At 42.0% G+C, this 15,577-nt stretch overlaps 1 protein-coding gene across 3 annotated transcripts in view; it reads right to left on the bottom strand.

Annotated features, from left to right (window-relative positions):
• Slc35g2 (solute carrier family 35 member G2) overlaps positions 1 to 7,760 on the bottom strand; it is a 19,087-nt gene extending 11,327 nt beyond the window's left edge. The window contains exons 1-2 of one of the 3 annotated variants that reach the window (XM_013354010.2): positions 7,405 to 7,760; positions 516 to 593 (exon numbers count right to left, since the gene is read on the bottom strand). Coding sequence is in view for 1 of the 3 variants with exons in the window: in XM_026789609.1 (XP_026645410.1) it covers positions 7,055 to 7,063 (9 nt within the window). In the remaining 2 variants the exon portion in view is untranslated. Of the gene's footprint in view, positions 1 to 515; positions 594 to 7,054; positions 7,360 to 7,404 lie in introns of those variants that run through there. The other 2 variants (XM_005367801.2, XM_026789609.1) reach the window with 2 other exon arrangements.
• Between the last annotated feature and the right edge of the window lie 7,817 nt (positions 7,761 to 15,577).

The raw sequence follows: 15,577 nt of genomic DNA, 5'->3' as shown, positions 1-15,577 counted from the left end.
AGGGGGTTCTATTTATATATAATAATTAATATGCATGTGTATACTAATTCATATGCATGCATATGTACTTACGAATTTTTAATTTTTCTATGTAAATATCTATTTAAAATCTAAAAAAGTTTAATCTACTTTCTAAAGAAGAAAAAACAAATCATGACTGTGTATTTTAGTCTGACGAGTCACCAAGAAGCCAAGCGTAGTTCTTGTCTATCTGTGCCATCTGTGCGCGAAAAGCTGTGGATAAATAGACCATTTTACAGGAAAATATGAATGGATGGTGTCTAGTGCTTAAACCCAAACAGAGGTAAATGACTACAAACTGAGGGAGATGCCTTTGTTACTGCCTTTGGAAGAATCCGGTGCATGCCTGTGTATATACTATGGTATTTTCACGACGAACTAAAAATATAACGTAGATTCCAAATGGCAGCAAAGAATATGCTATCATTCCCATTGGCTTTTCTTACATAAGTTACCACCCCATAAATCTTCATGCTAATGTGGGGAAATCTGACCTGAACAGATGGACCTCATGCTGTTCTCTAACGCATGCACAGATTTCTGAGCGTCTGGACCAGGAAATGGAGTCAGCACTGAAACAGAAGACAGTATCATCCATCTCCTAGGAACGCAATTTCAGAAGCTGCTCAGAGAAGCAATATTTCCCTCTTCAGAAATAGAGCAAGTGATATCTTTATGCCTCAATGCAATGTGTTCTTAACACAGCAGAGAAGGGGGATGGGAAGATGCTTCACGATGTAAAAGGTGCTTGCTACTGGCAAATCCAACTCAGAAAGACCTCACAATTTGTGTTATGACCTACACACACACACACACACACACACACACACACACACACACATTTAAATAAAATGTGGTAGGTGAAGGGTCCTTGAACCCTAACCATGTTTGGAGAATCTTCTCACAATGGTCCTCATTTGGCTGTCTCTACCTTTGACCCCTCGTGGAGTGTTGACTCACTGTCCAGATCTTCACTTGTACCTCTTAGCTCTTCCTCTCATTGCCCAAGAGCCTCTCTTCCTTGCATTGGTGCAGTTTTATAAGTAGACATCCTTGGGCTTGAAGATCTAGTAAAGGACTCTAACAAGTAATTAGCACCTTTGAAATTTTAATTCCTTGGCCCACAGCTCTGTTTATTCCGTGCTGTGAAGAGGCTGGCAGGGCCATCAGGATTGAATCCTAAGAAGATTTGGGTCAAGTAGCTGATAAGGTCAGGAGATTGGTTCCATCAAAGGAGAAAGAGCAAATAAATATATCCAGAATAAGAGGAGCCAGATTCGCATCCTAAGAAAATACAAGGCCATTTGTTTAAAGCTTGAGACATTCAGGGGATAGAAACTCACTTGAAGAAGCTTTTGTCTAAACGATCTGTTCCTTCTCTGGGCTCTGAACACTGTCTTCTGGAATGTTCCTTAACATACTCTATCACTGTGAGTGGTGTGTATACATAACCATGACCTCTGACAAACTGTTAACCACTTCAAGCAAGGATGATAGCTATCTTTTTTCTTGATATGTCATACCTCAAAACCAGAGTCACAAATGCTGATAGAACAGGCGCTCTCTGGCCTAGTTGGCTGTCTCTGAGGAAAGTCCCCGCTTCATTGTAGACCTTTAACCCTTGATCACATTAGCTGACGCAGAGGGTTGTCCATAGTTCTCCAGTCTGACTCTCATGTCTCCTGACTCTTGAGGTAAAGGAACCCAAAAAACAGTAAGAGAGTCTGACATTTGTCCTCCACCATTTTTAAAAGCCTCACTCAGGGCTGGAGAGATGGCTCAGTGGTTAAGAGCATTGCCTGCTCTTCCAAAGGTCCTGAGTTCAATTCCCAGCAACCACATGGTGGCTCACAACCATCTGTAATGAGGTCTGGTGCCCTCTTCTGGCCTGCAGACATACACACAGACAGAACATTGTATACATAATAAATAAATATTTAAAAAAAATAAAAGCCTCACTCACTCTCCCTCCAGACCTTCAACCCTGTTTAGAACCAAGATAAAGTCAGTACATAATAGAAAAATGGACCAGCATGTATTTTCTTTCGTTCCTCAGGTTCTTAAGGTGAAAAGTCCAGTAAAGCTGCGTAGTGATACTGCCGTGTGTTTTGCCACTGAGGCGAGAAAGACGAGGTGTGCTGTGAGACTCCAGAAATTGTGTACTGTCTCCTGCAATGCAGTGTGAACATCAGCTTTTAGGAATTTAGCATGCGGAAACAGCACTATTACACATAGTAAGTTATATTAAGCTGCCAGTAATCTAAATGTATATAAAATGTTGTCTGAAATCTTAAAATAATGTTCTGATGAAAAATAGAATCAGGGCACATGACTACAATCTCAGCACCTAGGAGGTTGAGCCAGGGAGCTAGAGAGGGCAAGGCCAGTCTGGCCACAGAGTCAAGACCTTGCCTCAAAAAGTCAACCAATCAACAACAACAACAAAGCAGAAAAATATATATTATGACCCTTCTTATGTTTCATGTGTCTGAATGTTATATTCATTGTTATCAATGTAATAATCTGAAAATATTCATTTCAAGCTCTCTGTGATGGTGCCTACAGAGCTGCACTGACTAGCAGAATTTCATTTTATAGCCTGATCTTATTTCTCCTAATCAGCTTTTTTTTTTTTAAAGATATCCTGTAAAAACCTGAGGTTTCTATCCCCAGGGCTGTTGAGATGGTTCAGCAGACTCAGGAACTTGCACACCAAGCCGGACAACCTGAGGTCCATTTCCTGGGCTCACAGCAGGAGAGCCAACTCCAACAAGTTGTCCCCTAACACAGGTGCTGTGGCCCCCTCCCCCAATGAAGAAGCAAATATTTAAAAAATTATTATTCTCATTTGTCTATTTCAAAATGATTTTAAACCCTAGAAAGAAAATAATACAGAATAGTTTATCAATACTCAAATAATCATTCTTTTGTTTTGGACATTACATCGATTCATAATAGAGGGTTGTCAAAGGACATTTGATGAACCTTCTGTATATACATTCTGATGCATGGGTAGCTCTCTTGTAAGAAATATACTGACATACATTCCCATTTTGACTAATCAGTGTACTTAGACACATTTTCTTGATGATAAAAAAAATACTCTAAAGTATAGTTCTACATATGCATAGATGGATTAGAAATCAGTACTCTTTAACTCCTTTTTGCTCTGTCACTCAAACCCAGGACTTGTATATATTAGAAACGTAAAATTATTTTTATTGTTTAATCTACAAAAGAATTTACAACTAGTAATGGACTGAACTTTAAAAGGAAATGAGAGAATAAATCTAATTTTTAAAGTATCTTTTTTACAAATTTTAAATGAATCATTGGTTTGAAACTTCAAATGATGTGCCCATGAGAAAATATTTAGATATGAAGACCAATAGAAACAGGTGCATGCTTGTAATCTCACTATCTGAGAGACTGATGGGGATTACCTTTATCATAGAGAAATGCAAGGCTGACGTAATGCTGGAAAATATAATGAAGCATATTAGTATACACTGAGATGTCCCAGTCGATGAAGTGCTTGCTGAGCAAGCATGAAGACTTGTGTTCAGGTCCCCAGCAGCACATAAAAGCCCACTCGCAGCACATAAAATAACCCTGGTACTGAGGGGAAAGAGGGAAGACAGGTGGATTCCTGGAGCTCACTAGTCAGCCAGTCTAGCCAGTTGGTAGGCTCCAAGTTAAAGGAGAGACCCTGTTTCAAAAATAAGGCAAAAAAGCAACTTGAATAGAAATTTAAATATATAAGTATATATATATATATATATATATATATATATATATATATATTGAAAATTTCTGTACAGAATATTATTAACAAAATTAAAAAGAAAAAATGTGATGGTACAGGCCTTCAATCCCAGGTTCTCACGTAGCAGATCTCTTGCTTTCAAGGTCAGTGTAGTCTACAAAGGGAGTTCTAGGTGAGCCAGGGCAGCATAGTGCATAAGACTTTGTCTCAAAAGTACAACAAACAGAATCCAATAGTATACAAAGAGCTTATATGAGTTAAAATAAATAAATAAATATGCCAATAGAAAAATAAAAATATGAGTTAGCAAGTCATAAAATGAGAAATACTGGTAATGAATAAATGATCAAATTTTCTGTATTGTCTGTCTAATTAGAAAATACCTTTAAAAATTTATAAAGCCTGATTTTGGTGAAAGGATGGGGGGGGGGCTCCTGGCTGTCCTGGAACTCTCTTTGTAGCCAAGGCTGGCCTTGAACTCACAGAGATTCACCTGCCTGTGCTTCCTGAGTGCTGGGATTAAAGGCATGGGCCACTACCACTTGGCATATTTATCTACTTTTCAAGGCACAATTTGTGAATAGTGTTTGCCCAATAAATATTCCTTAAATGTGGTGCTTTTGTAGATGCTTAAGGGGGAAAAGAAAGGAAATAAATATTTGAACCAATTAATAAATCAAAAAAAAAACAAAAATATCCATCCTTTGAACAACAAATTTTACTTCTAGAATGTTGTTATAAGATTATAATGTAATTAGTTTGGCAGTGGTTGCACACATCTTTAATCCCAACACTCGGGAGGATTTCTGTGGGTTTCAGGCCAGCCTGATCGAGAACCAAGGCTACAAAGAGAAACTCTGTCTCAAAAAACAACAAAACAAAACAAAAAAGATTGTAATTAAACAAGCATGTGTTTGTTCAAAGATGTTATTTCGAGTGGAACAAATTAAGTATCCATTAATACATGAATGGATTTTTAAATGGAGTATATGTAAATACAAAGTAATAATATTAAGCCTTTAAAAAGAAATTCCATCACCTGGAAGAATACAAATGAAACTTGAGATATTATGCTAACTAAAAATAAGTCAATCACAAATACTGTGTGATCCCACTTACATGGAGTATATAAAATGGGCAAAGTCATAGAAAAGAGGAGAATGGTGCTTACCAAGGGGTGGGAGGGTAGTGAGGAATAGGGAGTTACTAATTTATATGCATGATGTTTTAGTCAAATGAATGAATCCAGGAAGCACTGCACATTGTGTGTCTAGTCAGTACTCATGCACTATCATCAACTTAATGCATTTTAATCTTTGAGAAGATAGAATTCATGTACTTTACCATAACTTCCCCCTTAGATTGATTGATTTATTTATTTTTTATAGTATATATATGAGTGTTTGCCTGTGTGGCTGTACATGCTCCATGTGCATGCCCGGTGCCCTCTAAGGATGGAAGAGGGCATAGAGCATCTGGAATTGGAACTGCAGAGAGTTGTAAGATGCAGTACAGGTACTGGGAATCAAACAAGTCATCTGCAAGAAAGGCACGCACTCTCCGCTGCCGAGACATCTCTCTCATTCCATGCTTACAATAATTTATTTTAAGGGTGGTGCTAGGCCAGGCATGGTAGTGCATGCTTGTAATCTCACCTTTCGGGAGGTGAGGGCAAGAGGAGTAGGAATTTAAGGTCCTCTTGTCTACATATCAAGTGTTTAGTCCAACTGTGGCTATATAAAATCTGTCTAAAAGAAAAATATATGACATTTGTTGGGCTTGGTAGCACATATCCATAATCCTACCTAATCCCAGCAATTTAGAGTCTAAGGCAAAACAATTTTGCGTTAGTTAAAACACAACAAAGAATAGTCCGTCTAAAGTGCACATGTGCTCATATAACAGCAAACCTGTTTTCAATTTTTTCGATTTTATGCGCTTTTTTATTACCTAAATTTTTTTAAATAATCATGCTTTCTTTTTCTTTTCTTTCTATTTATTTATTTATATTTTTTGTGGCACTGAGGAGTCCACATAAGGTCTCTTGCATGCTCTATGCTCCCAGTCCCTCTAGTACAGCATTCTTTGGAACTTAAATGTGTGTGAATACTTAGTTGCTTGGCCATGCACCAAGTACTTCAATCTACAGGCACAGTGCCTTTGGGACAGATGATTATGAAAATTAATGGTGCAATAGAGTCCAGAAACTAAAGAGTTGTCAGAAAATAAGATGGATTACAAAAGATTCTGGGAAATGTGTGCCTTGTAGTTCATGGTGGCTCTGAAAAGAGATGAGCATTGCGCTTGTGTGCATGTCCTCGTACACACATCCTACACACGCACGAGGTGTGTGCTTGCTCGCAGTGCGCACTTTCGCTTAGGCAATCAAACAAGCTGTAGATATGCTTTATCGCTTCCTCCAGGGTAAACCACATTTCCCTGCAGTGATACCCTCAGGAGGTCAGGCTCAACCCATCTGCAAAGGGTTTCAGTGTCTGGCCGCTCTGTCCTGTTCGCTTGCCTTGGCGATAGGTTATTTTGGGCAAAGGTGCAAAACAGGAAACTATGGCTGGCGTGCGCCCAGGAAATCCTAGAGGAGGGAATAAGGAGCTTCAGCACCACGGACATCGTCAACTCTGCTCAAAGTCCTTTCCGGGGAGAACGGCCTGCACACGGGGCCCCTCCAGACCCACTCCCTCACCATCCCCGCCTAGTGTGAGACTGTCCTGGACCCCTTAATCCTCACTGGGAGGGGAAGTTACTCCAGTTCCTAGCGCCTGATGACAGCCTGGGCAGTGACGTGGATCTGCGCAGCGCCCCCAGCTGCCCCAGTATGAGTGTCCTTCCTGTCATTTCTCGCGACCCTTCTTCTCCCTCTAATAAACCAAATGAACACACGCTGAGTAAAATTCTAACCCCAGAACCAATTCCGTCAAGAAAATCCGCATTTTCTTTTCCGTGACTGGATGAGGCGGAACTGACTTCCCTGAACCTCCACCTCTACACACTCGGCCACGGTCGGGCCCTTCCTCCCCGTTCCTCTCTCGAAACAAGATTTCTACAATCACGAAAATCTCAGTCCATCTATACTGGAGTTTAAGACTCTTAGACACAGGAAAGTGATGGAAAATCTAAAATCTCAGTCAGACTCCTAAAACCACCCTGCAATTTTTGAAAGTTGCCTTTGAAACCGTTTCTATGACGCCACAAGCACTCGCCGAGATAATGTGGGCTCCGGAGGGCCAGAAGAGGGACAACACTCCTGACCTTCATCATGCGGACTGGGGAAGGGCTCCCACAAGCAACGGTGTCAGGACCTGGGTGGGATGAGGCCGCGGGCTGATGCTGACTTTATCAAGCCGCTGTTCCCATCCTCCAGGACAGCAGTAGGGAGAAGTGGGCACTGGGTGGCCTTTCGGACGTCCCGCAGAGACGCGCGCCCCACGGAGATCTGTCAAGTAGGCGGGTGCTTGACGCCAGCCTGCCTTTCCCCAAGTGAGGCTCTCTACCGGTGGGGAGTTGGGCTCGCTGCGCCCCCAATTCCCGGCGGGACCAACCCGCAAGCAGGGAGAGTCCTGCACTGCCCGCTGCTGCCCACCCGCCGCCGAGTCGGTTACCTGCAAGTCACCGCAAAGCGGATGCTCCCGGGGCTCTAGAGGACTCTCCCCGAGTGGCGCTCCCGGTTTGGCCTCCCTAGCCAGCTGAGGCCACCGCACGCTCGGTGGGGACCACTGCAGCCTGGACTGCCAGGGGCGACCAGCAAGGAAAGGGGCGCCAGATGCGGGCACTGCGCCTGCGCTCTTTGCCGCCCCAACCCCCAATCCCGGCCTCCTCCGGAGTGGAAACCCGCTGGAGACCACCAGGATGCCTGCCTAGACCCAGGGACTGGCCCTCCCCGAGAGGCGTGAGAGCCCCAGGCGATGGAAGTTGCCAACGCCCTTGGGGGTGAGGGATGGGGGTGGGAAGACTTAGAAGCGCTCCACTACCAGCCAGGGCGTCATAGTCTTCTGGGAAGGCACGGGGAGGCAGTCTCCATTCATTTCTACCTGGTTGTAAGAACTAAAATTGATTCCTTGATATTTAAAAGATGTCCAGCATCGGTAAACCTCAGGACAGAAGAGTTTGGGGGTATCCTTGAGTTCTTTCGGGCGTTTTACCCGGATTCTGCAAGGTGGGGGAAAGTCTTGACAGTACAAATGTTTATATACCCCAAGCCTCAATCTAAATGAATACAATCCCTTAAAACCTGTGGATAAAAGATAAGCTTCTCAGGGGCTGGCGAGATGGCTCAGCGGTTAAGAGCATTGCCTGCTCTTCCCAAGGTCCTGAGTTCAATTCCCAGCAACCACATGGTGGCTCACAACCATCTGTAATGAGATCTGATGCCCTCTTCTAGCCTGCAGGCATATGTATATACTTAATAAATAAATATTTTAAAAAAAAGATAAGCTTCTCCTGCTTGAATTTCTTCAGTCCATTCAGATCCCTTTCCATCCTTCTCTGTGAGTCAGGACTCGCCTTGATGGAGGAAGCGAACTGTCTGTCCTCTAGCTTTTGGGTAGCATGGGTAAGACACATGGGAAACAGAGCTATACTGTTAACCATCTGTTCTTGATCTGAAACTCAGAATGCTCTGATAGAGATTTGTGTTACACACTGGCTGTCTTCCTCCTTCGAGTCTGGATGGCTCCAGAGGTTTTCTTTAAGTAACACATATACACAAGTGCGCACATGGTGCACAAACCTTTTAATAACAACTTCTTTATTCAGGATTTTAGTTCACTGAGGTTGGCAATACTATAAAAACTTGGGACCCCAGTGGGGTGGTGGTGATGTCAGCTCTTGGAAGTTGGAGTGGAGGATATTGATCTCAAGGCCAGCCTCAGTGACGTAGAAAGATTCTTGTTTCAAAAAAAAAAAAAATATATATATATAGGACTGAGAATTTAGTTCAGTGATAGAATGCTTGCCTGGCATGTAAAAAGTCTAGGGTTTAGTCCTAGTCTAAGTTGGTTGGTTGGTTAATTAGTTCTAGAAGATGAAATGTCTCCTATAACCATCTTGATGGATTTCTGAGACTTCAATATCTATTGTGTCTATCTATAGACAATATCTATAGTCCCATAGCCTATGGATGCCAACAATAGTCTGACGAGCCCCAAGAAAAGAATCTGACCCCTTGTTAGCAAAGAGTTCACAAAAGGGCTGAGAACCACCCGAGTATCAACTCAAGAGAAATTTGTGCTACTCGGAGAGGGAGATTTCTCTCTCCTCCCACAGCAGTGTTCCCGTTCTCCCAGCTGCAGCAGGACACGCCTAGATTCCTGGGACAGCATCTGATAAAAGTGCCTGTGAAGAAGCTGCTGAGTGAGGCAGCCATCGATGGAGAGTCTCCAGCTGTTTCTGGAGAAAAACCAAACAGTGCTTCTGAAGAAGACAACAAGGGCTTTGGTCATTAAATTACCACTAGCACAACAGAGCAGCTTGTCCTCAGTCCAGGATCTAACCATTTATTTCTCAGGCTTGTGAAAACAAAAAGCTTGCCTGGTTTGATTCCTCCCCTCCCCACCTTAGAAAAACAAAACAAAAAGATCACTAAAACAACCCAAGGCAAAATCATAGCGAAAGTTACTCAAAGGGACTCCCTTCCAGGCATAGTTATCTGCAAATAGAATTAATGTCCAAGTAAACACTTACTTGTTCAGAATACAAATGAGACCAGAACAAAACAATCTCCCATCTTTCACCCTTTCTAAAAGGAAGGGTCATTTGCTGTCCAAACAGGCATTAATTCTGCTGATCTAGGTAGGGAACAGGGAAACAAAAGGAACCTTGACAGCAGTCTGTGAGGTTTGGCAAAGATTTTGTTTCCCTTTAAAGAAGAAATGGGGAGAGGAAGAGAGCCAAGAATGGGGGTGGGAAGAGGCTAGACTTTAAGAGTGAAGTCTTCCTGGGAGTTTTGAGAGTGACATTAGGATTTAGCACGGCTGTCATTCCAAGTGATGGAGATACTGAGAGATAGGAAAAGAGGATTTCTAGACATTTTGCTATGTGTAATAAATGAAATTCTTTTGTGCTTTAATCCTGAGTCTTTCCTTGCAACTGTCAAAAATTCATACTAAGAAGACTTTAAGGAAAGGAATGCACTTGGTATAAGAACTAGAAAGTCTATGGATGGGTACCAACAGGGAGCTCTGGACTCAGGACTGCAGACAGTATCATAAGAAATGCTATCCCCTTTCCTCTGTCTGCACTTGAGTAGTTCTTTCTTCCTTCATTTCCCTCTTTCCCTAGTACCTAGTTTCATTTCTGTTACTGTGGTAGAATACCCTGACAGGAGTGACTTAGAAGGAAGAGAGAGACAGAGAAAGAGCAGGTTAGAGTTCACTATGACTAGGTCAAGAGCCTAGAGCAGCTAGCCACATCAGATTCAGTCAAGTTAGGTTTCTCCATTTTTAGATGGTCCAAGGCCCAAACCAAGGAATGATTCCACCCATTTGAAGATTGGATGGTCCCACATCAACTAAGGCAATCAAGACAAATACTATCCAACTTGATCTAGATAATCCCTCAGTGAGACTCTTTTTCATAGGTATTTCTAGGTTGTGTCAGGCTGACAAAAGTAACCAACAAAGGCTGGCAAGATGGCCCATCTATTAAAGGCTAGGCCACAACCAAAAGGACACAACTGAATCATCATACTCAGTGTTCAACTATATCATCTTTAGCTAATTTTCCAGGGCAAACAATGCACTTATTTTCCAATAACCCCTTGGAGTCGTTTCTCACCAACACATTCAGAATCATCATGGTCAATCATATACTTTTGGAGACGAAGTTCTGGAGAGGGGCCATTCAACAAAAAAGAAAAAGTTCTAGTCCCATAAGGAGCAATATAGTTATGGGCAAGAGAAAAAAGGAAATGCTCACTCTAGATTTCTGTCAAAGAAACTCGAGATTCATATCACATTGTTTATAGGCAACTTTGTATAGCCCAGACTGGTGTGGAACTCACTGTGAAGTCAAGGATGGACTTGAACTCTTCATCCTTATGCCTTTACTTCTGTAGTGCTAGGAATACAGTGTATACCACCACATCCTAATTATGTTTTACTTGGAATCAAACCCAGGGCTTCAGGCATTCTCAGCAGCGTTCTACCAACTGCACTTTATCCACAGCCCACTTTTATTTATTTGTTTGGTTTTTTTAAATACAAAGCTAGCATTTCCTTTAAAAATGACATCATACTATCATGGTGAAATGTCCTTTTCAAATTTTTATTTTGTCTTATGTTGACTGAGTTTCTGTCCCACCCAACCTCCAAGCCATTTAATCCCAAAAGAAATTACACAGAGGTCTACATTAATCATAAACTGATTGGCCCACTAGCTCAGGCTTCTTATTAACTCTTATATTAGCCCATTAATCTCATCTATGTTAGCCATGTGGCTCAGTACCTTAATCAGTGGGGTAGTCACATCTTGCTTTTTCTGTGGCTGGGATCACAACTGCAGAGGAATGGGCTTCCTTCTTCCCAGAATTCTCTTGTTCTCTTAGACCTGCCTCTACTTCCTGCCTGGTTGTCCCACCTATACTTCCTGCCTGGTTGTCCCACCTATACTTCCTGCCTGGCTACTGGCCAATCAACGTTTATTTAAAACATAATTGACAGAATTCAGACAATAGTCCCACACCACTCTTACTCTTTTATTGTGCATGTGTATACATGTTTGTGTGTGTGTGCTTATGTGCATACATGTGGAGGTCAGAGGTTAACATCTGTTGTCTTTCTTCCTCAGGAGGTCTTCACCTTAATTTTTTGAGGTCTCTCACTGAACCTGGAGCTCTCTGATTCAACTAGATTGATAGATCATCAAGTCCTGGAGATGGCCCCATTTCAGCCTCTTTAGCTCTGGAATTACAAGGACACAAGGCCAGCTTTTTATGTGGAGTGTTGGGGATCTGAACTCAGGCCTCCATTCTTGTGTGACAAGAACTTTACTGAGCCAATGCCCTAAACCTAATATGGTCTTTAAGAAAGACAAAAAGTAAAAAAGATTGCTATTTTATACAAAAAAAAAAAAAAAAAACATGTTTGATATCTATTGTGGCTCATTATCAGTTCTCAAGAATGGTTCTTTTCTGAGTCTCATATACAGTTCAGATTCGGGATACCCAGGTCCTTGTTTAGTACTATGGAAATACTGATTTCCTTCGTCAGCATTATTGCCTTTCCTTTTGCAATTATCAAAGTTCAGTAATGTTTGGGATCTTCAGCTTGAGATCCCATTACACGTTCAGGTCTCACTCCTCCCATTCCAAGCCCCAGACCCAACCCTGGAGCTGCCCTCTTCAAACTCGGCCTCTGAGAAAGCCCACCAAATGTCACCCTTCCTTGGGGCTGCTCAAGACCATGCCTATAGGCTACTTAAGATTTGGTAGCCATAATTGCCATGTGATATCTTTCACCTCACATCAGATTCTTTATTGAAAAGATTATAATAATGGCCTGCACTGTGCGTAGCAACAGTTTAGTCAACAAAGGACTGCACATGCAAATATCACCAAATAGCACAACTCAGTGATAAAACTGTACCTCAGCAACGAGAGAAGGATGCCTGCGTTTGGTGGGTGTGGGTGTGTGTGTGTGTGTGTGTGTGTGTGTGTGTGTGTGTGTGTACACGCATGGCATTCTAGAGGAAAATCTCAGGTGTTGCTCCTTAGGATCATATACTTCTCTCTCTCCCCCACCCTGCCTCTCTCTGAGACAGAGTCTCTCATTAGACTGGAACTTGATATGTTGGTAAAGCTGGCTGGCCAGCCCAGCGCTCCTCCCTGACTCTGAGGTTACATGTGTGGCCATCCCATCCCACCACTGTCTTTTCACATGGGTTCTAGGGATCACTGCAGGCCCGCAGGCTTTATTCACTGAGCACCTTCCCCAGCCCTGATTGTGTCTTTCCCATTCAACATAGAGTTAGTTGTTCTAAACAGAGCAATCAGGCAAGGAAAAAAAAAATCTGATCTCACTGGGAAAGTTTTGTTTATAGACAACATACTTTTATATGTATAAAGCCCTAAGTACCCCCCCACACCAATAAATAGTAAAATAAAACTTATAAGACTCAAATGTTGGAACTAGCATAAGGAATCAATAAAACTACAGGACCTAAAGCTAAGAATATAAAACTAGTGACAGTTCTGTACATTAACAATGGATAATCAGAAAAGAAATTAGGGCCAGAGAGATGGCTTAGTGGTTAAGAGCACTGGCTACTCTTGTAGAGGTCCCAGGTTTGATTCCCAGCACCCTCATGGTGCCTCACAACGATCTGTAACTCCAGTTACAGGGAATCTGATGCCTGCTTCTGACTTCTGCAGGCACTGGAGATGTATAGGGGACACAGACTTATATACAGGCAAAAGACTCATACAAATAATAAAAAGAATCTGAAAAAGAAGAAAGAAAAAAATGAAATTAAGAAAGTAATCCTGTCTGGACTTGTAGGCCCACAGTTGAATACTTGCCAACCAAGTACAAGGCCATGTGTTTGATCTCCAGCACTGAGGGGGGGGGGAGGTAAGGGATGGAGAGACACACGGACTCCCATTTAAAATTAGGACTAGACTTAAAGCTACAAAGGATGTGAAATCTAAAATCTATAAAGCATTACTTACTGAAAGAAATTTAAAACAGGCATACATGGAAAGACACTATATTTGCGATGTATAAGAGTATGTTCATACAACCCAATGTGAGCTACAAATTTCATACAAGTCCTTTCAAAATTCTGAAAACATTTTTGCAGAAATGGAATGATCTATCCCAAAATTTGTATGGAGCTTTGTGACCAAGCAAACTTGGAAACTGGGGGTGGTGCTATACCCTGCACATGGGAGGTGGAAGCAGAAGACCATGCTCAACAACACTGAGTTCTGAACCAGCCTGGGTTATATTCAACACTGTCCCCAGTACATTCTTCAAGATATAATTGGAGGGGGCTGGAGAGATGGCTCAGAGGTTAGGAGCACTGCCTGCTCTTCCAAAGGTCCTGAGTTCAATTCCCAGCAACCCCATGGTGGCTCACAATCATCTGTAATGATATCTGGTGCCCTCTTCTGGCCTGCAGGCATACACACAGACAGAATATTGTATACATAATAAATAAATAAATATTTTAAAAAGGATATAATTGGAAACATCCCAGTTTCAAATTTGCTATGAAGCTGCAAAAGAATGGAGTGGAAAGAATGTGGAAATAAGCTCTCTAACAGAGTTGAATAGCTTTCAAAAGGAGTGCCGAGGAGTGTGGGAGAATATTAAGTTGTGTTGCATTTGTCTATGCTGTGCAATATTTGTTTAATGATGCAAAGATGTGTTGCATTTGTTTAACTCTGTGAAACTGTGTTATTTTGCCTGGCTAAAACACCTGATTGGTCTAATAAAGAGCTGAATGGCCAATAGCAAGGCAGGAGAAAGGATAGGCAGGGCTAGCAGGCAGAGAGAATAAACAAGAGAAAAAGAGAGAGAAAAAGATCAAGGAGCAACTGGGAAGTGGTGGCACACGCGTCTAATTCCCATGCTTGGGAGGCAGAGGCAGACAGATCTCTAGGAGTTAAAGGCCAGCTTGGTCTACAAGAACTAGTTTCCAGGACAAGCTCCAAAGCTACAGAGAAACCTTGTCTGGGGAGAGGGAGATCAAGGAGCAAGAAAAGAAGGGGCCAACCACCCAGCCAAACATGGAATAAGAAAGAAAGAAAAGATATACAGAAATGTAGAAAGGTAAAAACCCAGAGGCAAAAGACAGATGTGATAATTGTTAAGAAAAGCTGGCTAGAAATAAGCCAAGTCTGGGCATTCATAAGTAATAATCTTCTGTGTGAATTTGGGAGCTGGGTGATGGGCCCCTCAAGAGTAAAACCTACTACAGAAGGTGCTTGATGGAGAAAGAACAGTCCTGTCAACAAATTGGGAAAAAAAAGAATTGGACTCTGACCTTATAATGCATACAGAAATTAGCTCAGTGGATCTAAGATCTAAATGTAATAGTTAAAAATTATAAAACTGTTGGAAGAAAACATGGAGAAATTTTCAGGATACTGGTTTTGGCAGTGATTTCTTGGATGTAGCCCAAAACAGCACCAGGAACATAAGAAAAATAGTCAGATTATACTTCATCAAAATGAAATGTCTTCTGTGCCTCAAAAGCTGATGCAGGGCTAGGGAGATGGCTCAGCAGCAGGTCAGAACACTTGCCCACAAGCCTGATGACGTGGGTTTGATCCTGAGCCCACAGCAGAAGCAAAGCAGCAGCGTCTACTGCTGTCACCAAACCTCCACTCGCACACTGTGGCATGAACACACACCCACATATACATCATGGAAGGAAATAGTTTCAAATCTATTTGATATCCAAAAAGACTTTTTGCAATTCTCTCACAACAGCAAAAGGATCAAGGGGCTGGAACTAACATTTTTCTAAAGAACGTAAAGAAGTGACCGCAACCGCATGAAAAGACATTCAGCTTCTGTGATCATCAAACACAAAGCCGGCCCACAGGGAGCTCCTCCTTCTTACCTGTTAGGTGGCAGTGGTGATCATTGTCTTTCCAGTGTTGAGGATTGAATCCAAGACCTCAAAGGATGCCAGGCTAGCAAATGATATATCTACCACTGAACTATATCCCCACACTGGAAGGTTTTTTATTATTGATATTGTTATAAAATAGCAAGTGTTGACAAGGGATCTGGAGAAACTAGAACTCTTTTTTTTTTTTTTTTTTTTTTT

This window comes from Microtus ochrogaster, unplaced genomic scaffold (assembly GCF_000317375.1).
Source record: "Microtus ochrogaster isolate Prairie Vole_2 unplaced genomic scaffold, MicOch1.0 UNK24, whole genome shotgun sequence".
NCBI classification, from domain to species: Eukaryota; Metazoa; Chordata; class Mammalia; order Rodentia; family Cricetidae; genus Microtus; species Microtus ochrogaster.
The sequence above is the reverse complement of the archived record's forward strand: the minus strand, read 5'-3'. Positions and strand labels throughout refer to the sequence as shown.